We start from the raw sequence: 27,181 nt of genomic DNA on the forward strand, positions 1-27,181 counted from the left end.
CTATTGTTCTCTCTCTTTCTTTCTCTTCCTCTTTCTTTCTTTCCTTTGTCACTTTCTCCTTTCTCTCTTTCTCCCTATCTCTTTCTCCTTTCTTTCTCTCCCCTCTTGCTCTTTCTCTTTTTTCCTTCTGTGCCACTCTCATTTTGTCCTTTTTTGCCTTCTCTTTCTTATTTTCTCTCTCTTATTTTCCTTTCTCTTTCCTTCTCTTTCTCCTCTTTCTTTCCTTCCTCCCTCCCTTCTTCCCTCTCTCCCTTCCTCCTCCTCCTCCTCCTTCCTCTTCTTTTCTCTCTCTCTGTTTCTGTCTCCCTCCCTTTCCCTCTCTGTTTTTGTCTGGCTTTTTTTGCTGGTTTTGACAGTTAGCTGTTTTGGATGCTAACATTTATTATATAAAAAACAAGGTATATTTTTACTAACTGTATTGAATGGTTAGGTAACTTGCTCTGATCTGGATAGAGGTATTTGAGTGGGAATATGCTGATGTGAATTTTCCAACCATCAGGAGATTGAAAAATAGAAATTGGGAATGTCATGCCTTGAAGAGAGAAGTCCAAGGGGAAATTATATCACTCAAAAGAAAGCCAAGACTTGTCTTCTATTGTTCACTAGCCGATAACCCAGCATTGCCCGGGTATTTATTTATCCCAATCCTGTATTAAGACAGGAAAATCCTGTTGTCGGGACTCGTGCTGTTGTACTGTCTCTCGCTCAATTCTTCTATTCCTCCACAAAAGGGAACCCTCTGAAGCCTTTACCATGGCAGAAGCCATTTTAAGGCACACACACACCCTGAGGGGTGTTAATGTCTTACCCCCACAGTATTGGTTTCCAGAGGGTAAGTCATCTGTGTACCAAGTTTGGTTCAAATTGCACAAGGAAATAATAAAATATAAGTAGAAGAAGTAGATAGATAGATAGATAGATAGAGAGAGAGAGAGAGAGAGAGAGAGAGAGAGAGAGAGAGAGAGAGAGAGAGAGATGGGTAGATGGATGGATGGATGGATTGATGGATGGATGGATGGATGGATGGATAGGTAGGTAGGTGAGTGGGTGGATGGATGGATAGGTAGGTAGGTGAGTGGGTGGATGGATGGATAGGTAGGTAGGTGAGTGGGTGGATGGATGGATAGGTAGGTAGGTAGGTAAGTAAGTAAGTAGGTAGGTAGGTAGGTAGGTAGGTAGGTAGATGGATGGATGGGTAGGTAGGTAGATAGGTAGGTGGGTAGATAGATAGATAGACAGACAGACACATAGACAGATAGATAGATAGATAGATAGATAGATAGATAGATAGATAGATAGATAGATAGATAGATAGATAGATAGATAGATAGATAGATAGACAGACAGACAGACAGACAGACAGACAGATAGACAGGCAGGCAGGCAGGCAGGCAGATAGATAGATAAGAAGGGGAAGAGGAAGGAGAAGGAGAAGATGATTATAAAGGACATGAGATAATGGATTTAAGCCACAAGAAAACTGATGCTGACGGAATGTTGGAAAAACAATTCAACAGTGTGATCAATTACTAAGAGGGGTGATGGATTTTCCTGTGGGCGCGATCAAGCACAGGCTTGTTGTAATTTCATTTTATTTTACACATTGCCTTACTGTTCACATCTTCTTCAGAGATGATTTCAGCAGATAAGGACACAAACAAGGGAAATAAAATAGAAGTTGCAAACATTCCCAAGGTCCTTCCACCCCCATCCTTTTTTTCACAAATCAAATTGTACGAATTCCCACCAGAGATTCTCTTGCTGATTCACTAAAAAAAAAAAAAAAATCACCCCCCTTGTTTGCTTCTCTTTTCAGGTTTAGGAAATTTAGGAGATACAATTCAAAACTATTAGAAACCAATAAAAAATATTCGCAGCTCAGGGTTGAACGGAGGGATCCTTGGTGATCTCTGAGATTAGTTTGTTTTCATGCAGAGATTTCAGGATCCAACCAGGGAACATTATCAGTGATAGAAAAGAGCGGGTTTTCTGGAGGCGGGAGGAGAAGGACGAGGAGGACTGTGAAGTCCTTGGCGCCCTTTTGAATTTGGTTGTTCTCTGGCAAACATTTCCTGACCCAACTAAGTAACATCCTCAGTGCCAGAAGGGAGTGTGGCATTTAATCTTTGCAAGCAAGCCACTTCTATATAAACAGAGAGCCAAAACGCCTTCCCCTCCCAGCACTGACGATGTTACCTAGTCGGGTCATGAAACAACCAAGCTCAGAGAGCGCCAAGGACCCCACAAAACTATTCGAGACAGGCATATTTCCGCGCGGGGGATTCTGGGAGTTGAAGTCCACCAGTCTTAACCATGCTAAGTTTGGAGGCCTCTCCTTCAAACCGCGACGATGCGTCCAAAGTCAACACTTTCCCAACCGGGCCAGACAGATCTGGGAGATCCCAAATAGCCCTCCAGGTGCTGTACCCCACCCCACCCCACCAACCAAACAGTGTCTTCCTCTTTTCCTCTGGGCTGCCGCAGGCTCGGCCAACTGGGTCGGGTGACATCTGGATGAACGAGAGCCCAGGCGTTCGGCATTGTTTGCAGTAGAAATATTGCAGGCTTTCAGTGAAACCATTTGTTAGCCGGCGAGCACCATCGTTCCTGCCTGCCGCTGGGAGACGTTCCTCTCGACATTATTTAATATTAATGCGGTGTAGTAAATGCTCTTCTATTATGCATTGATGCTTCGGTATGCAAACTGGTTTTTTTTTTTTTCCCTTAGTCTGATGTTGGGTCTCAAGAGGAATTTTTTTTAAAAAAAAATGGTCTGGAGGTTTCATTCCTGGTAGGTTTCATTTTGCAGCATCAGCTCATTGCGATCAGTATTTGTCTAATTTTGCATCTTCCTCCTCCTCCTCCTCCTCCTCCTCCTCCTCCTCCTCATCTCATCCTCCATAACTACATCCTGGTCCAGCACTGATGACATTACCTAGTTGGGTCATGAAACATCTGCAGGAAAACCAACAAGCCCAGAGAACAGCAAGGACCCCACATTTTTCTGTCTCCTCCTCCTCCTCCTCCTCCTCCTCCTCCTCCTCCTCCTCCTCCTCCTCCTCCTCCTCCTCCTCCTCCTTCTCCTCCACTCTGCACACCACACTCCTTTCTAGCAATGATGATATTACCTAGTAGGGTAATGAAATATCTGTAGGAAAACCACAAGCTCAGAGAGGACCAAGGACCCTACATTTTCTCCTCCTTCTCCTCGTCATTTTATCCTCCACAAATGCCACCCGCTTCTAGCACTGCTGATGTTCCCTTGTTGGGTCATGAAACGTCTCCAAGAAAACCACCCAGCTCAGAGAGCATCCAGGACACCTCAATCATCGTCGTTGTCCTCCTCCTTCTTCCCCCTCCTCCTCTTCCTCTTCCTCCTCCTCTTCCTCTTTCCGACAAACCCCATCCCCTTCTAGCACTGATGAAATTGCCTAGTTGGGTCATGAAACATCTGCAGGAAAACCAACAAGCTCAGAGAACACTAAGGACCCCACAGTTTTCTGTCTCCTCCTCCTCTTCCTCTTCTCCACAAACTCCATCCCCTTCTAGCGCTGATGATATAACCTAGTTAGGTCATGAAATGTCTGCCAGAAAACCACCAGGCTCAGAGAGCACCGGAGACCCTGCAGTTCAGCCTTGAGCTCCAGTGATTCTCTTCCAAGGGATATATCTTTGTTTCATCCTGAGCCCATCGAGGGAATAGACATCACCCTGAAAGATTTGCAGCCAAATTGCAATTTTTAATAGGGCAGAAAGGGGGATTTATAATTATTCAATATGTACCCGGAGAGGAAGTTTATTCAACTTCATTTAAATGAAATAAAGCAAAGTAAGATTTAGATTTTATCCTGAGATCACCTGCTATTTTGGGGGGAGTGGGCCCTCAAGGGTAAATACGCGTGCTTGGTCAGAACAGGTTTTTCCACCTCTAAAATCCTCTATTTTGTTTGAACTCCTTGCAGTTCATGGTTGCAAAATTATCCGGACATGCCCAAATTTAATTAGGCCCACATTTCGTTTCCTCCGCAGAAGTATCCGTAAATTGAGAAACGCATTGGTGTTTTTTCATCCTTTTTCTGCGTAGACAAAAGCGTTGGCAGAAAACCAACTATTTCTTGCGACAAACTTCTCTTTTAAAGGTTTTCTTTGTTTTCTTGCAAAGAAGCTCTTCGCCATTTCAAAGATTGCTTTGGGGACAGAGGCGTCTTTTATCCTGGCCATTTTTCATGTTAAATCCAACTAAGCTCTCATCTGAATGTCTAGCATGGGATTTTTAAAAGATGAAAGAAGGGGAGAGGCAGATAAACAGAACAACCTTGAGATTTTAGGAAGAGTGCAGAGAAGAGCAACCAAGAAGATTAGGGAACTGGAGGCTAGAACATACGAAGAATGGTTGCAGGAACTGGGCATGGCTAAGAAAGAAAGACCTTAATGGGTGAACGTCAGGTGGGCGGGGCAAGCGAGCCAGCGGTGAGCGGGCGACCAGGTCGGGGGCATGGCCAGCCAGAACTTACTATCGGTTTGGGGACCCATGCCAAATCTTTGCTACCGGTTCACGCGAACCGGTGCAAACCGGCTGTATACCACCACTGGGACGGGGCCTTGATAGTTTCCTAATTCAGCCCCCAAGTTTCCTTCCTAACAGGCTGACTCCTGAATATGAAGAGATTATTAAACCTCCCTCAGAAGGAATTAAGCGCAGCTTTAAACTTAGCTCAAGAACGTCTGCGAGAACAGAACCTCAGAAACTCATCGGAAAAAGAAAGCGAATGAAAAGGAATTTTACGGGGAAGCAGCCGCTCTCTGAATGCAATTTGTGAGGGGAAAGAAAATTGCCCGGCGACGGTCAAAGGCGGGGCTCTAACAAAAGGAGGGAAAATACAATGGGAACGAGTCATTGCTAAAGGGAGCAAAGGGAAGAACTGAAGAAAAAAGAACCAAAGAAAACTGTACGAAAAGGGCCCAAAGCACGCGTCGCCAGGCAGTCAATCTGCCGATTAAATCTGAACAGCGTTAAATTAATCCAGGCAGGAGGGGCAATCTCCCCCCCGCCCACCTCCCTCTTTCAAATAGCTTGAAACCGGTGCTCTGAACCGAATGCAAAGCAATTTGTAGAGAAAAGAGAGGCGGCGGTTGAGAGGGGGAAATGAATTGACGGCGCCGAATCCATCCATCAAAACGTTAGACATTGCCTAGGGTTGGCATCATTCGCCAGGGGGACAAGCTGTCCCAACGAGGGAAAAGGGAGATGGAGAGACCTTTTGTAAAGTGTCCTGGTAGACTTTAGGAGAAACCCTCCCATACTACCACTGCTTACAATACTAGACAACACCGTATCAACAGTGGAGGCCTTCAAATTTCTAGGTTCCATCATATCGCAAGAACCAAAAATGGACACCCAACATCAAAAAACATCACCAAAAAAGCACAACAAAGAAGGTTCTTTCTGCGCCAACTCAGGAAGGTCAAACTGCCCAAGGAGTTGCTGATCCAGTTCTACAGAGGAAGGTTGGAGTCTGTCATCTGCACTTCTATCACTGTTTGGTTTGGTTCTGCAACCCAACAGGAAAGACATAGACTCCAGAGGATAATTAGGACAGCAGAAAAAACAATGGCTACCCACCTGCCTTCCATGGAGGACCTGTATCCTGCACGAGTCCAAAAGAGGGCTGTGAAAATATTTACAGACCCCTCACATCCCGGACATAAACTGTTTCAACTCCTACCCTCAAAATGACGCTATAGAGTCCTGCACACCAGAATAACTAGATACAAGGACAGTTTTTTCCTGAACGCCATCACTCTGCTAAACAAATAATTCCCTCAACACTGTCCAACTCTTTACAAAGTCTGCACTACTATTACTATTAATCTTCTCCTCACTCCTTATCGTCCAACCCCTCCCACTTGTGACTGTATGACTGTAATTTTGTCGCTTGTATCCTTACGATTTATATGGACTGTTTCCTAGTATGATTTGATTGCTTATTTGTACCCTATGACTATCATTAAGTGTTGAACCTGATGATTCTTGACTCTTGATGAATGTATCTTTTCTTTTTATGTACATTGAGAGCTTCTGCACCAAGACAAATTCCTTGTGTGTCCAATCACACTTGGCCAATAAAAGAATTCTATTCTATTCTATTCTTTCTATTCTTGTTGTACCCTATGAATATCATTAAGGGTTACACCTGATGATTCTTGACTCTTGACGAATGTGTCTTTTCTTTTATGTACATTGAGAGCTTCTGCACCAAGACAAATTCCTTGTGTGTCTAATCACACCTGGCCAATAAAGAATTCTATTCTTTCCTTGTAACTCAGTGTTGAACTGCGGCACACTTAGTGGTCCCTGAGTTTGAAGAAGCATCTTTGGGACAACCACGACCTGGATGGGTGAGGATTTCCATAGATCTGTGATGGTGAACCTGTGGCACATGTGCCAGAAGTGGCACAGACAGCCCTCTCTGTGGGCACACGAGCCGTCGCCCCAGCTCAGCTGTGCCATGCATGTGCGCACACATCCCACCTGCCAGCTGATCTTTGGGTCTCTGCTGTGATCTTGGAGGGATCTCAGAGTCTTAGTGGAAGACCACTTAAATAGGAGCCAGCCGCATGCAGCCGCCGCCAAAAAAGCCAATGCAATCCTAAACTGCATTAATAGAGGGATACAATCGAGATCAAGGGAAGTACTAATACCACTCTATAAAGCCTTAAGAGTAAGGCCTCACCTAGAGTCCTGCATCCAGTTTTGGTCACCACACTATTAAAAAGAGGTTGAGACTCTAGAAAAAGTGCAGAGAAGAGCAACCAGGATGATGAGGGGACTGGAGGCTAAAACCTACGATGGACGGTTGCAGGAACTGGGCCTGGCTAGTCTAGGGAAGAGAAGGACCAGGGGAGACAGGAGAGCATCTCCCAACATTTAAGGGGCTGCCCAGAGAGGAGAGGGTCAAGTTATTCTCCAAGACAGCCAAAGGCCAGACAAGGAATAATGGATGGGAACTGATCAAGGAGAGATTCAACCTGGAAATAGGGAGAAACTTTCTGACAGGGAGAACAATCAACCCGTGGAACAGAAGTTGCCTTCAGAAGTTGTGAAAATTACTCAGACCCACAAGGAAGGCCCTTCTGCCATCATCGTTTTTAATTGTCCTATTTTCTGACATTCAGTTCTGTCTTACTTGGAAAACTAACTCATTCGATGCAACGAAAACCAATTTTCTTTTGGCTTCTTCTTACAATTGGGTAAAACTGCAGTGGCAGGTCTGGTTCTATCCAATTTTATCCCATTTGAAGCTACATTTCTATCCCCTCCTCCGTTTAACAAATAAAGCAGGACAAGGGGTATTATTGGAGGAACTTTCTTGACGGTAATCATTTTATGGATGAGATACACTGACTTTCATTCTTTACAATAAAGAATCGCCAATTTCTTCCTGCCTGCCTGCCCGCCCATCTCTTCTCCCTCTCTCCCCTCTTCTTTCCTTCCTGCCTGCCTTCCGCTCTCTCTCCCTTTTCCTTCCATCTATTTCCCCTTTCCTTCCATCTATATCCATCTATTTCCTTCTATCTACCTATCTATCTATCTATCTATCTATCTATCTATCTATCTATCTATCTATCTATCTATCTATCTATCTTCTATCTATCTATCTATCTATCTATCTATCTATCTACTCTATCTATCTATCTATGTATGTATCTGTCTATCTATCAATCTATCTACCTACCTACCTACCTATCTATCTATCATCTATCTATCTATCTATCTATCTATCTATCTATCTTCCTCTATCTATCTATCATCTCTGTCTGTCTTTCTATCATCTATCTATCTATCTATCTACCTACCTACCTACCTACCTACCTACCTACCTATCTATCTTCTATCATCTATCTATCTATCTTCCTCTATCTATCTATCTATCTATCTATCATCTCTGTCTGTCTTTCTATCATCTATCTATCTATCGATCTGTCTGTCTGTCTATCATTTATCTATCTATCTATCTATCTATCTATCTATCTATCTATCTATCTATCTATCTATCTATCTATCTATCTATCTATCTATCTATCTATCTATCTATCTATCTATCTTCCTCTATCTATCTATCATCTCTGTCTGTCTATCTATCTATCTATCTATCTATCTATCTATCTATCTATCTATCTATCTATCATCTATCATCAATCTATCATCTAACTATACCTATCTATCATCTATCTATCTATCTATCTATCTATCTATCTATCTATCTATCTATCTATCTATCTATCTATCTATCTATCTATCTATCTATCTATCATCTCTCTATCTATCTATCTATCTATCTATCTATCTATCTATCTATCTATCTATCTATCTATCTATCTATCTATCTATCTATCATCCATCCATCCATCCATCCATCCATCTTCTATCTGTCTCAGATACTTGTATTCTCTTGCATATGAAAGTTTAAGACCAGCGTCCCCAGCAGTTAACAATCTCTCAGAAAAGTTATTTTGCCAGCAGTATGAACAATTAGCATGACTACTAATAACCCTTGTTATTTGTTGTTTATTATCCCACAGTTCTCTCTCTCTCCTTCTGATGAAGTGCCCCGTGGAGCCGTTTATCTCGCTGCCCTCCCGCTCTCAAAGCAAACCCCAAGAGCCGGAGTCCAACTCTCTGGAGACCCAACTGCCAAACTAATCCCTGCATGTTTTAGGATGGAGCCTTGCATGGAAAATTAGCTCCCAGGATGGTTCCTGCTAAACTCCGGAGATGAAGCCGCAGTTCCTCGTCACGTTAGTGGTTACTTCTGCCTGTTCCTGACTTTCAAGCCCTAAATCTCTTGCAGGGAGCCTCCACCTGCCTCTCTCTGAATTAATTTTGACGGCCTGCTGAGAATAGAGATCTATTTGGGCCATTAAGGTGTCCGGTGTAATTTTTATGAACTCCAGGTGGAAAGTTGTACGTGTATAATTCAGGCAACATATTCGACTGCTTGCTTCTGCATCAGGCATCTCTCGTCTGGTTTAGAAAAAACGTTTCCAGGAAACCGTGAAAAAAAAAGGCTCAGCCGAAATTGGAAGATACGGCATGGGTGGGATCCAATTTTTTTAACAACCGGTTCTGTGGGCGGGGCTTAGTTGGTGGGCGTGGCTTGGTGGTCATGTGACTGGCTGGGCGTGGCCAACTCAACATCACTCACATATTGAGGCACGCATCTCCTCGCCTGGCTTCTCGTGACTGTGGGGATGCTGCAACAGTCGTAAGTGTGAAAAATGGTCATGTCACTTTTTTCAGGGCCATTGTAACTTTGAAGGGTCACTCCACACAAGCAAAGTACCAGCAAAGGAGGGGAAAAGAACTCCAGAGAGGTTCCTGAGACAGGAAGTCTAGTCCTTCCAAGACTGTAATAAGGGTTAACAGAGAGGCAGTTTCTGTCAGCAACACCAGAATGTTTCCTTTCTGCCTTCCTTACAGGATTAGCCCTGTAATTTCTTCTAACAACCGGTTCTCCGAACTGCTTAGAAGGTTAACAACTGGTTCTAGCGAATAGGTGCGAACTGGTAGAATCCCACCACTGAGATACGGCTGCGCCTTCTAAAATTTTGGAAAGATGACTTTATTTTCCCAGGATAAAGGCATTCTTTTTTTTAAACCGGGGATGGAACTTAGCTTGGATGCACACAAGTGGGAGGGGCAGAGGACCAAAAGACAGCTAATTTGGTTGGGAGGAAGAGAATCAAGGCAACCCCTTCCTAGCAGCTCTCAAAATATAATAGCTACAAATAGTAGAATATTTGTAGCTCAGGGTGGAACTGTGGGGTCCTTGGGGCTCTCTGAGCTTGGTGGTTTCCTGGCAGATGTTTCAGGACCCAACTAGGTAGTATCATCAGTGCTGGAAGGGAGGGGGATTTGCAGAGAGGAAGAGGCGGTGGAGGAGGACTGTGGGGTCTTTGGTGCTCTCTGGCTGTGGGCCATGCCCAGCTAGGTTAAAGGATCAATATAAAAAAAAAGGAATGGGGTTGTTTTTGGAGGAGACATTGCATCCTTGGTGCTCTCCAGCTAGGTTACATATCAATGGTAGAAGGGAATGGGGTTTGCAGAGAGGAGGAGGAGGAGGAGGAGGAGGAGGAGGAGGAGGAGGAGGAGGAGGAGGAGGAGGACGACGACTGAGGGGTCCTTGGTGATCTCTCAGCTTGGTGGCTTTCTTGCAGACGTTTCATGACCCAACTAGGTTACATGATCAGTACTAGAAGGGGATGGGTGTCAACTAAAAAGATACTCCTTTGGTCTTTGTAGCTGCCAGAAAAAGGGAGCGGGGGAGAAAACAAGGCATTCTTGAAATGCCTAGATAATCACCTCAGCAGCCCAAAGTTGTCGGAGCATAAGAAAGGTTATTGGAGAGCATGATGGATGGCGACTCTTGGAGACGGAGGTGTCCCATTGGAGGAGTCACATCCAGCGGGTGGGGGGAAGACCAGGGTCAAGGGGGAAATGGAGGATGGGATTTAGTATCGGCTGCACCCAGCCACGCACCAACATGGCAGCTTCTAATAAACCAATTTACTTTCTCTGAGATGCAGCAAGAGGCTTTCGCTTTGGATGAGGGGGATATGTTGGAGCCCTGACAATGGGGTTTGTGGTGGGGGGGAGGAGGAAGAGGAGGAGGAGGAGAGCCCCAAGGACCCCACAATCCTCCTCCCCCTCCTGTCTGCAAACCCCACTCCCGTCACTGATTATGTTACCTAGTTGGGGTGTGAAATGTCTGCAAGGAAACAGCCAAGCTCAGAGACCACCAAGGACCCCACAACAGTTTAATTGAAAGAAAAGGACTGTGCCAATGGTGCCATGCCATAGAATCTATGGGAGACAGACAGTTCCCCCCCACCCCAAGTAAGAAGGCCCTATGCCATGCAGGGTTTTATGTACAGATACAGATAATCAGAGTTGGAACGGACCTTGTAGGTCATCTAGTCCAACCCCCCGCCCAAGCGCGATATCCTACACCGTTTCTGACAGAGGGCAGTCCAGTCTCTCCTTGAAAGTCTCAACTGATGGCACTCCCACAACTTCTGAAGGCAACTTCTGTTCCATGGGTTGATTGTTCTCCCTGTCAGAAAGTTTCTCCTTGTTTCCAGGTTGAATTTCTCCTTGGTCAGTTTCTATCCATTATTCCTTCTCTGGCCTACAGGAGCTTTAGAAAATAGTTTGACCCCCTTCCTCCTCCCTGGGGCAGCCCCTCAAATATTGGAAGGCTGCTATCCTGTCTCCCCTAGTCCCTTCTCCTCCCTAGACTAGCCAGTCCCAGTTCCTGTAACCGTCCATCGCATGTTTTCGCCTCCAGTCCCCTAATCGTCCTGGTTGCTCTTCTCTGCACTTTTTCTAGAGTCTCAACATCTTTTTTATAATAATATGGTGACCAAAACTGGATGCAGTACTCTAGGTGAGGCCTTACTAAGGCTTTACAGAGTGGTATTAGTACTTCCCTTGATCTTGATTGCATCCCTCTGTTAATGCAACCTAGGATTGCATTGGCTTTTTTGGCTGCTGCTGCACACGGCTGGCTCCTTTTTAGCTGGTTGTCCACCAAGACTCCGAGATCCCCCTCCCAGTTCCTGCTATTGAGCCTGGTTTCACCCAGTCTATATGGGTCCTTTTGGTTTTTCTTGCCTAAGTGTAGGACTTTACTTTTCTCTACATTGAATTTCCTTTTGTTACATATGGCCCAGTGTTGTAGTCTGTCGAGATCCATCTGGATCTTGAGCCTGTCTTCTTGGGTGTTGGCTATTCCTGCCAGCTTAGTATCATCTGCAAATTTGGTAAGTTCCCCTTCTATTCCCTCATCTAAGTCGTGAATGAAGATATTGACGAGTGCTGGGCCTAAGATGGAACCATGTGGCACCCCACTGCTTACTTCCCTCCATGTAGACTTACACCCCTTATGGACTACTCGTTGAGTACGGTTTGCCAGCCAGTTGCCAGTCCATCTGGTGGTGGTGCTATCTATTCCTCCTTTTTCTAGCTTACTAAGAAGTAGGTTGTGGTCTACTTTATCGAATGCCTTGCTGAAATCTAAATATATTATGTCCACAGTATTTTGCTGGTCTACTAATTTAATCACTGTAGCACTAGATTTGTAAGTAGGCTTCCATAGCAACTACTTATGAGCAGAATAGTGTCGATTAGAGCAGAGGGGTCTTCAAATGGGGCCATTTTACGAGTTGTGGACTTCAACTCCCAGAATTCCCCGGCATGGCTGGCTGAGGAATTCTGGGAGTTGACATCCACATATTTTTAAGTGACCATGTTTGGAGACCCCCTATGGTGCTTCTTCTCCCATTTCACATCTTCCTAACTACGTTCCAAAGGTTTGGAACAAGATCTCCTAAAAATATTTTGGGGATATCCGTTAAGAATACAGCTCATCTGTTTGGAACCCGCACTAAATATTGGATATTAATGCAGTTGAGAAAGTCCGGAAATATTTCACAAAAGGAGTCCTCCACTCCTCTACTCGTTGCAGAAGACCTTATGCCACCAGACTTGAAATTTTAGGCTAGACAACCTAGAACTACACCGCCTGCGGTCCGACCTAAGTGTAGTACATAAAATTATCCATTGCAATGTCCTACCCATCAATGACTACTTCAGCTTCAACCACAACATTACAGGAGCACACGGTAGATACAAACTCAGAGTAAACCGCACCAAACTTGATTGCAGGAAATACGACTTCAGCAACAGAGTGGTCAATGCCTGGAATACTCTACCTGTGATGACCCAGGGTGGGATACAAAATCAACAAAGTCGCAAAAACAGGTGAAGTCCTTTTAATTTCTTCAGCTTGACTTCAAAGCTCCAATTATCATTGACTGAAAAAAAAACACTCCCACAAACAGTTGCGAAAAGGAAGAAATCCCATCCAAACTCAAAATACCTATAAATTATAAATAGAAAAAACAACACAAACCACACTAAAGCAATTAAGGAGACCAGGCAGGATAAGGGCTTGAAGACGTCCACAGATATCGAAATACACACACACTGGGAAGGACGCCAGAACTCAGATAAGAACTGACAGAACTAGAATTATTTCACGCTTTGCTTCCAGCACTGGGCCATGCGCAGTTTGTCCTTTTAAACAGTCCTCCCAGCTGCAGCCCATGAAGGGGATCAGGGCCCTTTCCTCCCCCATAGACCATGCCATTCATGTTTCTCCCTTATCCACTCCTCCCTGCATGCCCTAGGATGAAGAGGGGATGGGCCTGGGTCTTCCTCTGAATGCCCAGCCGGCCTGTGCCCTTCCCCAATTTCCTCCACAACCTCCGGAGCCACACTCCCACTCCCTGTCGGCTGTTCCACCTCTCCCTCGAGGTCAGATTCTAACAGGGCCATGACACTACCTGACTCTGTGGTTTCTTCCCCAAACCCCAAAAACTTTAACCTTACACTGTTGACCTCACCCCTTTCCTAAGAGGTCTGTAGGGGGTGTGCATAGGCACACCAGCGTGCCTACCGTTCCTGTCCTAATTTTTATTCCTATCCATTTCATGTATTCATAGTCATGTTTATACTTACACATGGTATCTAATACATGCTTGACAAAATGAATAAATAAATAAAAACAAAAGAAGGGGAAAAATTGGCTATGAATATTTAAAATAAGGAAAAAAACAAACAAACCACGAAGCATTTTCTTTTCTGTTCCTTGGGATAACTTTGACCCCCTAGAGAGAGAGACGGTGCTATCTGCGTCTGCCTTAAGAAAGCAATCATTTCTTCTTTTTTTTTTCAAAACATTGCATAATTGCAATTTATTTCCGAAGCTCATTTGCTTCGGTGAGTTTGGCTGGCCGCCTTGGGAGGCAAAATTGGGGAGGCAATTTGCAAGGGGTCCCTGGGTTTTGCCCCACAACGTTGCAGCCCTAATTAATCCCCAGGGATCAACAGGTTACTGTTTATTTGCTGTAAGTGGTTGGAAACAGGGGAGCGTGATTCTGACTTTCTACGTGGAGGAGTTGAGAAATCCCATTGGAGCCAAGAAGACAGCGAGGTTAGCAAAGTTAATTATGGGGAGGTCAAACTTTCCAGCAATGCGAAGGAAGCTTGAGCCTTGGTTGGTCAAGAGGGTGGAATTTTTTCTCCCCAGCAAGGGTTGAGGCGGGGACTCAATTGCAAAGTGCACCAAAAAAAATTGGTCAAGGATGATCCATGGGCCTGTTTGCCCAACAGACATAACGGGTTAACGGGAAGAGATTAGCGTACTGCAAAGCCACCCAAAAAGAAGGTATTCCCCCCGCCCCCAGGAAGATTGAATTCAAAGCAGAACCTTCTGGGAACAGAATTTAACTCCATCCACAGCACTGATGATGCTACTTAGTTGGGTCATGCAAAGGTCTGCAAGAAAAGAAGCTCAGAGAACACCAAGAACGCCACAGTCATTCTCCTCCTCCTCCTCCTCCTCCTCCTCTCCCACTTCCTTCTAGCACTGATGCTGTTACCTAGTTTTGTCATGAAATATCTGCAAGAAAACAACCAAGCTTAGAGAGCACCAAGGACTCCAGTGTTCTCCTCCTTCTCCTTTTCTTCCTCCTCCATCCTCCATAAATCCGCCTCCTTTCTAGCGCTGATAATGTTACCTAGTTGGGTCATGAAAGGTCTGCAAGAAAACCACCAAGCTCAGAGAGCACCAAGGACCCCACAGTTCTACTCTTCTACTTCCTCCTCCTCCTCCTCCTCCTCCTCCTCCTCTAAACAAACCCCATTTGCTTCTAGCACTGCTGATACTACCTAGCTGGGTCATGAAACATCTGCAAGAAATGACCCAGCTCAGAGAGCAGCAATAACTGCACAATTCAACCCTGAGCTATAAATATTCTCTTCTTGTGGTGTCAGGCACACAACCAAGCAGAAAGCAATACCCTAAGCAAAGCATTATTGTTGAGGTAATTCCCCATTAGGAGAATGAGAGCATACAGGGAGACGTATTTGAGAGAAGTGTTTGAATAATACACACACAGAGCACACAGATACACTGTACAGTAAATGTAGGTTTTTACTTCCAGAAAGGTTTAAGCAAAGTCCAAAATAAGCAGTCCAAAGTCATTCACAAGTTAAATCAGTCAGTTTTCGATCCAGGTATAATCCACATATCAAATTCCAGTGTCAAAAAACAGTTCAGTAACAGACTTAGATTAAATCCAGTAATATCAGTCAATTAGAAGAAATGGAGCAACGGCAATACTTTCCAACAGAAGGAAACAGAGATACTCACTCAGACACACTCTCTTCTGAGACTAAGACTAAGACAACCCAGGTTTCTGGCTCCATCTTATGGCCGTTTGAGAAACTACACCTAATTACAGTTTTGCGTTTTCTTAAAGTTCCAGTTTTAAAATGTTTACCTGGTTTACATACTTCTAACCCAAATAGCTGTTAGGTGACTCATATTCCTAACAATTACCAAGGAGAAAACCACAACACTGACAGGGCAAGCCACTAGTATATCATATCATATCAGAGCAAAACCCACCCCCTTCTAGTGCTGATAATGTTACCTAGTTGGATCATGAAACATCTGCAAGAAAACCACCAAGCTCAGACAGTACCAGAGACCACAGTACCACAGTCTTCCTCCTCCTCCTCTTCTTCCTCCTCCTCCTCCTCCTCCTCCTCCTCCTCATCTCAGCAAACCCTACTCCTGATCATATTACTTGGTTAGGTAATATATAATTCTGCAAGAAAACAATCAAGTTCAGATTGTCATGTCTTCCTCCTCCTCCTCCTCCTCCTCCTCCTCCTCCTCCTCCTCCTCCCCCTCCCCATCCTCCCCCTCCACACAAACCCCACTCCCATCCACCACTGATGATGTTACCTAGTGTCATGCCTCCGTCGGAATCTGATTCGGGGTAGGAAGCCAAACAGCTGACAGGGAGTGGGAGTGTGGCTCTGTTGGCTGTGGAAGAGACTGGGGAAGGGCTGGGCAAAGCAGGGGAGAGGCAGAGCAAGGGAGGGTGAGTTCAGAGGAAGATCCAAGCTGGGATGGGCTGGAGAAGGGAGAAATGTGGGTTGCATGGCTTACGGGGGAGGAAAGGGCCTTGATTCCCTTCTTTGGCTGCAGCTGGGAACACAGTGTTAAAAAAGGGAGGCTGTGCATAGCAACTTGCTGGGAGCAAATCGTGAATTATCTTTTATTGTCGAGGCTTATCTGGGTTCCTGGCGTCTTCCCAACAGCGTGTGTTTTGTTGGCCTTTGAAGCCTGCAATTTCTTCTCCTGCCCTGTCCAGTTAATTGCTGCAGCGTGGTTTGTGTGGATTTTTATTTACAGTTTGTATGTACCTTGTTTTCAGACTGAATTTCCTCCACTTAAAGACTGTTCTTGGGAGAAATTTTTTTTCTCCAGCCGAAGGTAACGGGGCATTGGGGGCAAAGTTGGAGGAAAGGAAAGGAGGGATGTAATATAGCCTTGGCAGTACGTTCCCCCTGCCCCAAGGTTAATTTGATATGGAGAACATGTACAGGGGAAAACGATTTGCAACCGCATGCCATTGTTACAGGAACTGGGCCTGGCTAATCCGGTGAAGAGAAGGACCAGGGGAGACAGGAGAGCAGCCTTCCAATATTTGAGGGAGGGGCTGCCCCAGAGAGGAGGAGGAGGAGGAGGGGGGTCAAGCTATTTTCTAAAGGGCCTGTAAGCCAGACAAGGAATAATGGATGGGAATTGAACAAGCAGAGATTCAGCCTGGAAATAAGGAGAAACTTTCTGACAGGGAGAACAATCAACCCATGGAACAGAAGTTGCCTTCAGAAGTTGTGGGACCTTCATCCCTGGAGGCTTTCAAGAAGAGACTGGACTCCCATCTGTCAGAAATGGTGTAGGGTCTCCTGTTTGGGTGGGGGATTGGACTAGATGACCTACAAGGTCCCTTCCAACTCTGTTATCTGAGCTAAAGTAACCAAGGAATTACCTGAACATTTGATTCATACGCTGCCCATGGCTCTGGGGAAAATTATTTTTCCCTCAGTTCTCTAGATGAGAGGAAGCAGAGTTTTTTTTAGTTTAGTTTTGTTTTGTTTTCCTTGCTCAAAAACCTTGTTAAAATAAAACCCATCCATATCTTCAAATATATCCCCCCCTGCGTGGAGGCTCAGTCTCGTGGGAGTTGGTTCGGTTGCAGCCAAACTGCACAAATAGTATTTTAGCCTGTCTTCGTTTCAGCTGATGGCCCCTGCATAACAATTTACATTCTCTCTCGCTCTCTCTCTCCTTTTCCTGTGCAACGCTGGAACAAAATGACTTGCAGGAAGAAGCTTGAGGGAAATAAACTATCAGGAGATCAGGAATAGTGACCATTTTCCCCCATGCATTCATATTAGAGTCACTTGGCTACGAAGCTATATAAATAAATGCAGAATAGAAAATAGAACAGGACAGAACAGAATACTTTATTAGCCAAGTGTGATTGGACGCACACTTTTTTATTTTATTTATTATTTTATTATTTGCATGCTTGTGTAACTATTTTTCTACACGTGCATGCCCAAGGTTAACTAATTTAAAATGAACAAGAATCCACCGCTCCCGTGACCATAATTCTTGGAATATCTTGCCCCGAAACATAAACCTAAAATAGAGATGTGTACTTATTTATTTATTTATTAGATTTTTATATGCCACACATCTGGCCAATAAGGCAACTCTGGACAGCTTATAAGCAGGTGAATATAAAAGCAATTAAAATTGTTGATTTATGTTAATTAAAAGAGAGAGAGAGAAAGAAAGAAAGAAAGAAAGAAAGAAAGAAAGAAAGAAAGAAAGAAAGAAAGAAAGAAAGAAAGAAGGAAGGAAGGAAGGAAGGAAGGAAGGAAGGAAGGAAGGAAGGAAGGAAAGAAAGAGAAAGAAAGGAGGGAGGGAGGGAGGGAGGGAGAGAGAGAGAGAGAGAGAGAGAGAGAGAGAATACATATATAAGTACTACATAATAACAAAATATATAATAATTCTTATAATAATTCTCCTGTATTTCATTTTTATGCTTTCTACATTTGAGTCTCCTATCCATAAGTACGAAGGGCAGCCTTTATTTGATTTCAATAGATATTAATGCATAAATAAACCTGTCAGAAAAAAAAAAATCTATCTTTCCCCCAATGGAACTTTTTGCTCAAACTCAGCGTCAGGGTTCCGATGGATGCTCTAATAATTAAACCATGAGCCTCGAGCCAAGTTTCCAAAGAAATCCAGTTATTTATTAGGAGCAACATGTCAGCGGGCACCCAAATGAAGTCAGCGCTGCCTGACATAATTTACAGCCCACCTATGACCCTGTTTCCACACACAAACCCAGGACGCGTCATAAATCACATTCTCCAACGGAGCCCTTTCCCAGGCTGTAGAAATGACACCTCTCCGGTTGGTCCCCGGTAGCCTGGGATACAACCTGGGGGAAGTTATGTGTGGAATGTGCTTCTGGTTAGGTAGCTGCCAGGCTGCTCCATCAGTTTCCCATTCTGCTTATATGGCGACTCGAGAGTAGGCTGAGAACGCTTTACAAGTTGACACTCAGTGCATTTATGTCTATACTGCTGCACCAACAACCTGCGTGTTTTACTAGTGCTCGGCTTAAGACCAGGTTACCTGAAGGACCAGTTTCCACCACCCCCACCCAGTTACATCCACCTAAACCCACCAGAGCAGAGAGCCAGGGGATGTTAGGGCTTCCCTCTCTTAAAGAGGTCCATCTGGTGGGATCCAGAAGAAGGGCCTTCTTCAGGATGGCTCCCTCCTGATGGAACAACCTCCCAGCAGAGAGCGGGCCTCACTTTGACATGCTTTCTCAAGGCCCTGAAGAGGTGGCCAATGGGCCTGGAGACCCCATGGGGACACACAGAGCCCATCCAATGGTTGGTTGGATTGTCGTCACCAGGAGATCGGGAGTTCATTGAGTTTGGTGGTGGCGCTTTATTTGTGTGCTCATCGTGAGGGAGTTGGGCGGCCCTATAAAGGTTCTTAATAAATAAACATTTAAAAAGAAGCAATGGATCAAAGGAGAGAATCGAGCTAGAAGTAAAGAGACATTTCATGACAGTGGAAACGATTGATCAGCGGGACGGTGTGCCTCCAGAAATTGTGGGCGTTCCATCCCTGGAAGTTTTCAAGAGGACATTTGGAGAGCTATCGGTCTGAAATGGTAGAAGGCTTCCTGCTCGAGAAGGGGATTGATCTAGATGACCTCCAAGGGCCCTTCCAACTCTGTTATTCTTCCTTCCTTCCTTCCTTCCTTCCTTCCTTCCTCCCTCCCTCCCTCCCTCCCTCCCTCCCTCCCTTCCTTCCTCCTCCCTCCCTCCCTCCCTCCCTCCCTCCTTCCTTCCTTCCTTCCTCCCTCCCTCCCTCCCTCCCTCCTTCCTTCCTTCCTCCCTCCCTCCCTCCCTCCCTCCCTCCTTCCTTCCTCCCTCCCTCCCTCCCTCCCTCCCTCCTCCCTCCCTCCTCCCTCCTCCTTCCTTCCTTCCTCCCTCCCTCCCTCCCTCCTTCCTTCCTTCCTTCCTTCCTCCCTCCCTCCCTCCCTCCCTCCTTCCTTCCTTCTTTCCTTCCTTCCTTCCTTCCTCCCCTCCCTCCCTCCCTCCCTCCTCCTTCCTTCCTTCCTTCCTTCCTCCCTCCCTCCCTCCCTCCCTCCCTCCCTCCTTCCTTCCTTCCTTCCTTCCTTCCTCCCTCCCTCTCCCTCCCTCCTTCCTTCCTTCCTTCCTTCCTTCCTTCCTCCCTCCCTCCCTCCCTCCCTCCCTCCCTCCTTCCTTCCTTCCTTCCTTCCCTCCTTCCTTTCTTCCTTCCCCCTGGAGGTTTTTCAGAAGAGGCTGGATGGACACCCATCGGTCTGGAATGGTCTTGGGTTTCCTGCTTGACCAGCGGGTTGGACTAGAAGACCTCCAAGGTCCCTTGCGACTCTGTTATTCTGTTTTAAAAAATAGACAGGAACGCACGTGCGTCCCAGGACATCTAGCGTAGCCAAGTCATTTGAGAGATGCCCCCCAAAAAGGTGTCCTGTGGCTGTTGCAAGCTGCCTCAAGATTCTGGAGAAGAGTGTGATCATTAAGATGATGACAAATGAGAATAAACTCAAGCAGCCCAATGACGAGAAGGACTTTGCAGGTGTATTTATCACGGGCAAAGCTGACACACTCCTCTCCTGGGATGCCCCTGTTGGAATCTGAGTCGGAGGGGGAGGCCGAGCAGCTGACAGGGAGAGGGAGTGTGGCTCCTTTGGCTGTGGAGGAAACTGGGGAAGGGCAAAGTCTGGCTGGGCTGAGCAGGGGAGAGGGAGAACCAGGGAGAGGGAGTTCAGAGGACGATCCGAGCCCACCCCTCTTCGTCCTAGGGCACACAGGGAGGAACGAAGAAGGGAGCAATGTGGGTTGCCTGGCTTACGGGGGAGGAAAGGGCCCTGATTCCCTTCATTGGCTGCAGCTGGGAACACAAGTGTATAAAAAGGGAGTTTGCACGCAGCAGCTTGCTGGGAGCCAATCATGTATTATCTTGTTTTGTCGAGGCTTATCTGGGTTCCTGGCCTCTTCCCAACAGCGTGTGTTTTGTCGGCCTTTGAAGCCTGCAATTCCTTCTCCTTCTCCTGCCCTGTCCAGTTAATTGCCACAGCGTGGTTTGTGCGGATTTTTATTTACAGTTCATATGCGCTTTGTTTTCGGACTGAATTTTCTCCACTCAAAGGCTGTTCCTGGGAGAGAAAAAAATTTCTCCAGCCGAAGGGAACTGGGCATTGGGGGCAAAGTTGGAGGTATTAAAGGGACTTTTCTTACTTATGTGACTGTGTTGCCTTTGTGCCGCGACCCTTGGGGTCATCACGTCTCCTTTTTCATTTACTAGAAACCGCCCGCCCCTCTTCAGCCTTTCACAAAATGGAGACTTGCAACTTCACGGGTGGTTCAGTCGCATCCTTCTGGCTTGTCGCCTTCCCCAGCCTTCAGGACCACCAGTTCTCCCTCTTTTTCATCCTCCTCATCTTCTATCTTCTATCATCCTTTCTAGCAATGTCACCGTCATCGTGGCCGTGGCCACCGACCCCAAACTCCACAAGCCCACGTCCTTCTTCCTGACCAATCTTTCCATCCTGGGCATCCTGCTGACCACCATCCCTATCCCCCGAATGCTGGCCCTGTTCTTGATCAAGGCCAAGTCAGTCTCCTCTAAGGCAGTGGCCCCCAACCCTTTTTTTGAACCAGGGACCGGTTTCACGATTATTTATTCTTCCACGGACCGGTACCTGAGTAACACGAGACTCCACCACCGTTGGGACGGCTCTTCGTTCGAAGCTGCCACCCCCTCTTCGACAAAACTAAGGCACGAGCACCCAAACGCCGCTTTCCAACCGAAAATCCGGAAGCAACCGAAAACCCGGAAGCGCCGTCGAAACAAGATGGCGGCGCCCAAGCTTTGCGGCCCGGTAAAAAAAAAAATCCACGGACCAGTATCGGTCCGGGGACCGGTGGTTGGGGACCCCTGCTCTAAGGGATGCTTCTTGCGGATGTATTTCTTTCACGGGCTGGTAGTGACAGAGACTTCTCTCCTGGTGGTGATGTCTGCCACCCCTTGCACTATGCCGCCCGAAGGACCAAGCAGAAGAAGCTACGGCTGGTTGCGGGAGCTTGGTTCTCTGCACTGCTGGTCCCCATCCAACCGGTCGTCCAGTCATCTCAGCTGACCTTCGGCAAGACACCCAAGGTCAACCGCTGCTTCTGCGACCACTTGGTGGCGGTCCAGGCTGCTTGCCAAAACACCTACACCATGTTCCAGACTTTTCTGGGTTTTACCATTTCTATGACCGTCGCCTTCAGTCCGCTGCTGCTTGTGGTCATCTCCTACGCCTGCATCACGGTCTCGGTCTTGCAGATCAAGTCCAAGGAAGGCCACAGGAGGACCTTCTCCACTTGCTTTTCCCATCTGGTGGCGGTCATCACGTACTATTTCTCCATTGCTCTGGCCTTTCTCGCCTACCGCATCAAGATGCTCAACGAAATCCACATTCTGAGCGACATGACCTTTGCCATTTTAACTCCTGTGGTCAACCCTCTCATTGACACCCTGAGGAACAGGGACATCAAGAGGGCAGTGAGACAGCTGGCATCCTCAAAGGTCTTCTCCATGCAAAAAGAGAGACTCCGTTTAGACCAAGTGAGGTCCAAGGAGATATTTTAATTAATGTGGGTTTTCTATTAGTGGAGCCCTTTAATTTAAATTCTATTTCTGCAGACCAAATTACATTCACTCCAGGACTTCGTTGCTGTTTTTTGTGCCTGCGGTGCTGTATTTGCCTGATAGGGAATCATAATTTCAGCCAGATATTATTTGTGAATCGAAAAGAATTGTTTTATATTTGATAATAAGCCTAAAATTGAAGACAGAGCCGTCAGGATAAAAATCCTGTAAGAATCTGGGCATTGCAGTTAGAAAAAAGTCAAGCACGGACAAATTTTAAAAAGTGATTAATAAAGAATGCATCCAAAGAATCATAGGGACCTTGGAGGTCTTCTAGTCCAACCCCTTGCTCAAACAAGAGACCCTATACCAGTTGACATCAATGGTTGTCTAATCTCTTCTTGAAAACCTGCAGGGTTGAAGCACCGACAACTTCTGGAGGGAAATCATTCCAATTGTTCTTGCTATCAGAAGACTTCTCCTTATTTCTAGGTTCCTTCTCTTCTTGGTTGGTTTCCATCCGTTGCTTCTTCTCCAGCCTTCAGGTGCTTTGGAGAATACATTAATCCACTCCTCTTCTTTGTGGCAGCCCCTCAAATATTGGAAGACTGCTATCATGTCAGTCCCCTGGCTTGGTCCTTCTCTTCATTAAAGCAGACAATTCCTGCAACTGTTCGTCATGTGGTTTAGCCTCCAGAGAACTAAATGAGAACTAAAGACAACATTTAAGGGTGGAAATACCCTCAGAAGCATCAATTCCTGGACTGGACTCGTGATTCAATGCACGGCTTGAATTATTAACTGAATACAAGCTGAACTGGACAGACTGACTCGAGAGACAAAAATAGTTAATTACTATTTGCTATGGAGATGGCCATTTTAGTTTGGTTCCTGATAGACGGCACCTTTGTGACAATCAAAATAGTCAGCCAAGAATAATATGTTGGACTTACTGGAATTCTTGGGTTTAGGAAAGAAATGGACCGAGCCTTTCATTATTGGAGAAGCACCGAGAAGAATTCTTCATTAAAACGTATTTTTGCACCTTCCTAAAGTTATTGTGTTCTTGGAAGAATTGATTATACATGTCATGCCCCTGTCGGAGTCTGAATCCAAGGAGGAAGACGAACAGCTGACAGGGAGAAGGGAGTGTGGCAACTGGGGAAGGGCAAAGTCTGGCTGGGCAGAGCAGGGGAGAGATAGAACAAGGGAGAGGGAGTTCAGAGGAAGAGCCAGGCCCACCCTCTCTTCATCCTAGGGCATGCAGGGAGGAACGGAGAAGGGAGCAACGTGGGTTCCATGCCTTTCGGGGGAGGAAAGGGCCCTGATTCCCTTCATTAGGCACAGCTGGGAAGGGAGTTTAAAAGAGATGCAAGCTGAGAGTGGCAGCTGCTGGGAGCAAACGTGACTTTATCTTGTGTTGACTTTGGATATCTGTGTTCCTGGCGTCCTCCCAACCATGTTATTGTCTTGTCTTCACATCTGGAATTGTTGCTCCTGCCCTGCCGGACTAATTACCTCATTTGCCTTGTTTGGATTTATAGTTACAGTTTTTGTTGACCATGTTTTGGACTTGATTCCCTTCAGCCCAAGGCTGTTCCTGGGAGAGTTTTTCTCCAGCCCGGAAGGTAACCAGGACAGTGGGGGCAAATTTGGAGCTAATAAAGGGACTCCTACTGATTATCTGACTGGGTTGTTTTTGTGCCACACCCCCTTTGGGTCATCCCAATATATATTAATCTGACTTTGATGTTTTAATAGTTTTGAATGTCTATATTTTGTTGCTGATATGCTTATTATATCAGAGATCCCCAAACCCCCATCCATGGGCTGGCCCCAGTCTGCAGCATGCCAGAAACTGGGCCGCACAAACAAACCAAGTCCCATCCCTGAGATGCAGGCAGCACACAACCCTCCAACTTTTCCCCCTGGAAAAACCTCTCTCCACGGAACTGGTCCCTGGTGCCCGAAAGTTTGTGAGACACATCGAACCTACATCCAGCCTACGAACCCCTCGGAATCCAAACCAACCCCACAGCCAACCAGCGATGGCAATTGACCCACAACCAACCCACACATGCCCCTCCCAACCAGCCCTCCGTCCCTCAGTGACCCTCACCTGACATAAACCTCCCCATCACAAGAGTCATGATCACCTGATGTGACCCACACCTGATCCATCACAAGACCAATGGACCATAGATGCAGACATTCCTTAAATTCCGCTGAACATGTTGCCTAGCCTGGTCACAAAACAGAAAGCAAACCACAAGCTTGGAGAATGAACCTTCGCCCTCAGCTGCTGTATTATTATTATTATTATTATTATTATTATTATTATTATTATTATTATTAACCCCACAATCCTCTCCTTTTCCTTCTCTTCCTTCTCCACCTCCTTCTTTTCCTTCTCCTTCCTCTTTTTTTCCTTCCTCCTTCTCGTCTAGCACTGATGATATTCCCTAGTTGAGTCATGAAATGTCTCCGAGAACACAAGCTGAGAGAACACCGACCCCACAATCTCCTTTTCTTCCTTCTCCTTCCTCCATTTTCCTCCCTCTTTTTTCCTCCCTCTTCTTACACTGATGACGTCCCCTACTTGGCTCCTGAGACGTCCTCAAGAAAACCACCAAGCTGAAAACAAAACCCTCATTTCCACCCCGAGTGACGAAATATTCTCCTTTATTGCCATTCACTGTTTCTAATGACTGAAAAAAAAATGAAGGTTACTCACCTATCAGGAGCTCTGTGTAGCTTTTAACGTTGTCCCTACTCACATCTGGGGTTTAGGTAGTGAGGCACTTCCAACTAACAAGCATACATCTGGCTTTTTTTCCCCGGACTTCAAGCATTGCTCTCATCTCAGTCTTATAATTTTCAACTTCTCCAGACCACCGATGAACGGAAGAGGTCCGCTCAAGAGATGTGAGGAAATTATTTTCTTTTCTTGCAGGGCAGAACGAGTCCCTATTAACCAGGGAATCTCAGGAAAAGTCTGGATTTTCCCATTCAGGGTCTTCACTTCCTTCAGAGGAGAAAGAAAGATCAAGAGTGGCCTTGAAAAAGAAAACACAAGGGGGAAAACCCATAATCACAATCAAAACCATAAATACAATTTTCTCAACATTTATAAAAGTTCGCTAGGAATAAAGAAGTTGCAAAGAGGGTCCTCAACTTACAACGGTTCGTTTAGTGGCCAGCGTTACAACGGCAGTGGAAAAAAAGTGACTTAGGATGGATTTTTCACACTTACAACCGTTGCAACATCCCCATGGTCCCCCCGTTGCAACATCCCCATGATCAAAATTCAGACACTTGGCAACTGGTTCGTATTTACAACGGTCGCAGTGTCCCGGGGTCAAGTGATTCCCTTTTGCGACCGTCTGACAAGCAAAGTCAGTGGGGAAAGCCAGATTCGCTTAATGACCATGTGACTAACTTAACAACTGCATGATTTGCTTAATAACTGTGGCAAAAAAATGGGGCAAAATTCCCTTAACAACCATCTTGCTGAACAATGGAAATTTGGGGTCCGTTGGGGTCGTAAGTCGAGGGCGGCTACCTGTATATAAAATATAAGGCCTCTGTAGACTTAAAAAATGAGTTGAGGGCGAATCGACAAACGCTGTTTTGAGAAAGCCAAGCTGAAGGAGTAAATAAATTCACATTAGCTGGGTGGTTTTGGGCCTGTCATTCTCGCTCAGCCCAGCGCACCTCTCGTTGTTGTTGTTCTGGGGAAAATACGAGGAGGAAAGTTCACCTCCTTGAGCGACTTGGAAAAATAATAAAGGCAGGATTCAAATTAAATAAAAACAAGAGAGGGAGGGAGGGAGGGAGGGAAGGGGGGAGGAAGAGGAGAGAAAAACACAAAGGAAAAGAAAGGAAGGAAGATAGAAAGGAAGAGGAAAGGAAGGAAGGATAAAGGCAGGATTTGAATTAAATAAAACAAGAAAGAAAGAAAGAAAGAAAGAAAGAAAGAAAGAAAGAAAAGAAAGAAAGAAAGAAAGAAAGAAAGAAAGAAAGAAAGAAAGAAAGAAAGAAAGAAAGAGGAAGAAGAGAAAGGAAGGAAGGAAGGAAGCAAAAAGAAGGAAGGAAGGAAAGAAGGAAAAAGAGAGAAAAAAGAAAGTAAGAAAGAAAAATGGAGAGGAAGGGAGGAAGGAAAAAGAAAGGAAGGAAGGAAAAAGAAAGGAAGGAAGGAAGGAAGAAAGAAAGAAAAAGAAAGAAAGAAAGAAAGAAAGAAAGAAAGAAAGAAAGAAAGAAAGAAAGAAAGAAAGAAAGAAAGAAAGAAAGCCCCAGGCAAGGGCAAAGACAAAGGGCACCTTGGAGACCATCTTTGCGGAACCTCATGAAGCGAGGGGATGTCAAGAGATACCCCATCGCATGAGGATGCCTTTGTGGAGCCAGCTTTTTGACAAGGGGAGGCACTCTGCACATGGTCAGAGACACTCTTAGTGGATTGTTCACAGGGGTGTAAAAAAAAAAAAGTCAAAGAAGGCCCAGAGTTTACATCGTTACATCTGCAGTGTTTTCTTGCCAGAAAATAAAGGCTAGGCCTCAAAAAAAAAAAAAAAAAGGGGTTGGAAAACCTGAAAGAAATAATAAAGCTGTCATTCTTTATGTTTATAACTTTGCTTTCACAGAGGAAAATTCAAGAGCCGAAGCGAGGAAATCAATCCTGAAATGAAATAAATCTAATGGGCAGCTTTCCAAAAGCAAGTCAGATAAAATAAAATACAGACAAAATAAATGCTGTCCTTGAAAAGACCAAGCTATGCAGGTCCTAAATATATATATATATGTGTGTGTGTGTGTGTATACCCTGAGGAAATGGCTCAGCAGGCCCTTTGGGGAGGGGGAGTTCACCTGGAGGGGGAAGTAGCTGCTGCTCCAGAGACCCCAGGGGGTCTTGGGGAGGGCTGGTGCCCCAGAGGGCTCTGAACCCACTTAATCGAGGGGTCACAGAGGCCCTGATGCTCCTG

General features: G+C 45.6%; 2 protein-coding genes across 2 annotated transcripts in view; one reads left to right on the forward strand and one right to left on the reverse strand.

Annotated features, from left to right (window-relative positions):
* SLCO2B1 (solute carrier organic anion transporter family member 2B1) overlaps window positions 1–11,928 on the reverse strand; it is a 57,965-nt gene extending 46,037 nt beyond the window's left edge. Inside the window, exon 1 of the mRNA XM_087937855.1 lies at window positions 11,919–11,928. Within this exon, the coding sequence (XP_087793981.1) occupies window positions 11,919–11,928 (10 nt within the window). The remainder of the gene's footprint in view (window positions 1–11,918) is intronic.
* Window positions 11,929–15,886: 3,958 nt separating this feature from the next.
* OR2AT4 (olfactory receptor family 2 subfamily AT member 4) lies at window positions 15,887–25,131 on the forward strand. Its single transcript, XM_087937856.1, is given in 5 exon segments — window positions 15,887–15,912; window positions 21,036–21,186; window positions 21,517–21,583; window positions 21,586–22,178; window positions 25,093–25,131. Coding segments are annotated over 5 exon segments (876 nt in total).
* Window positions 25,132–27,181: the final 2,050 nt, after the last annotated feature.

Source organism: Pseudonaja textilis, chromosome 7, assembly GCF_049901715.1.
Source record: "Pseudonaja textilis isolate UNSWEBS1 chromosome 7, rPseTex1.2, whole genome shotgun sequence".
Lineage (NCBI taxonomy): Eukaryota > Metazoa > Chordata > Lepidosauria > Squamata > Elapidae > Pseudonaja > Pseudonaja textilis.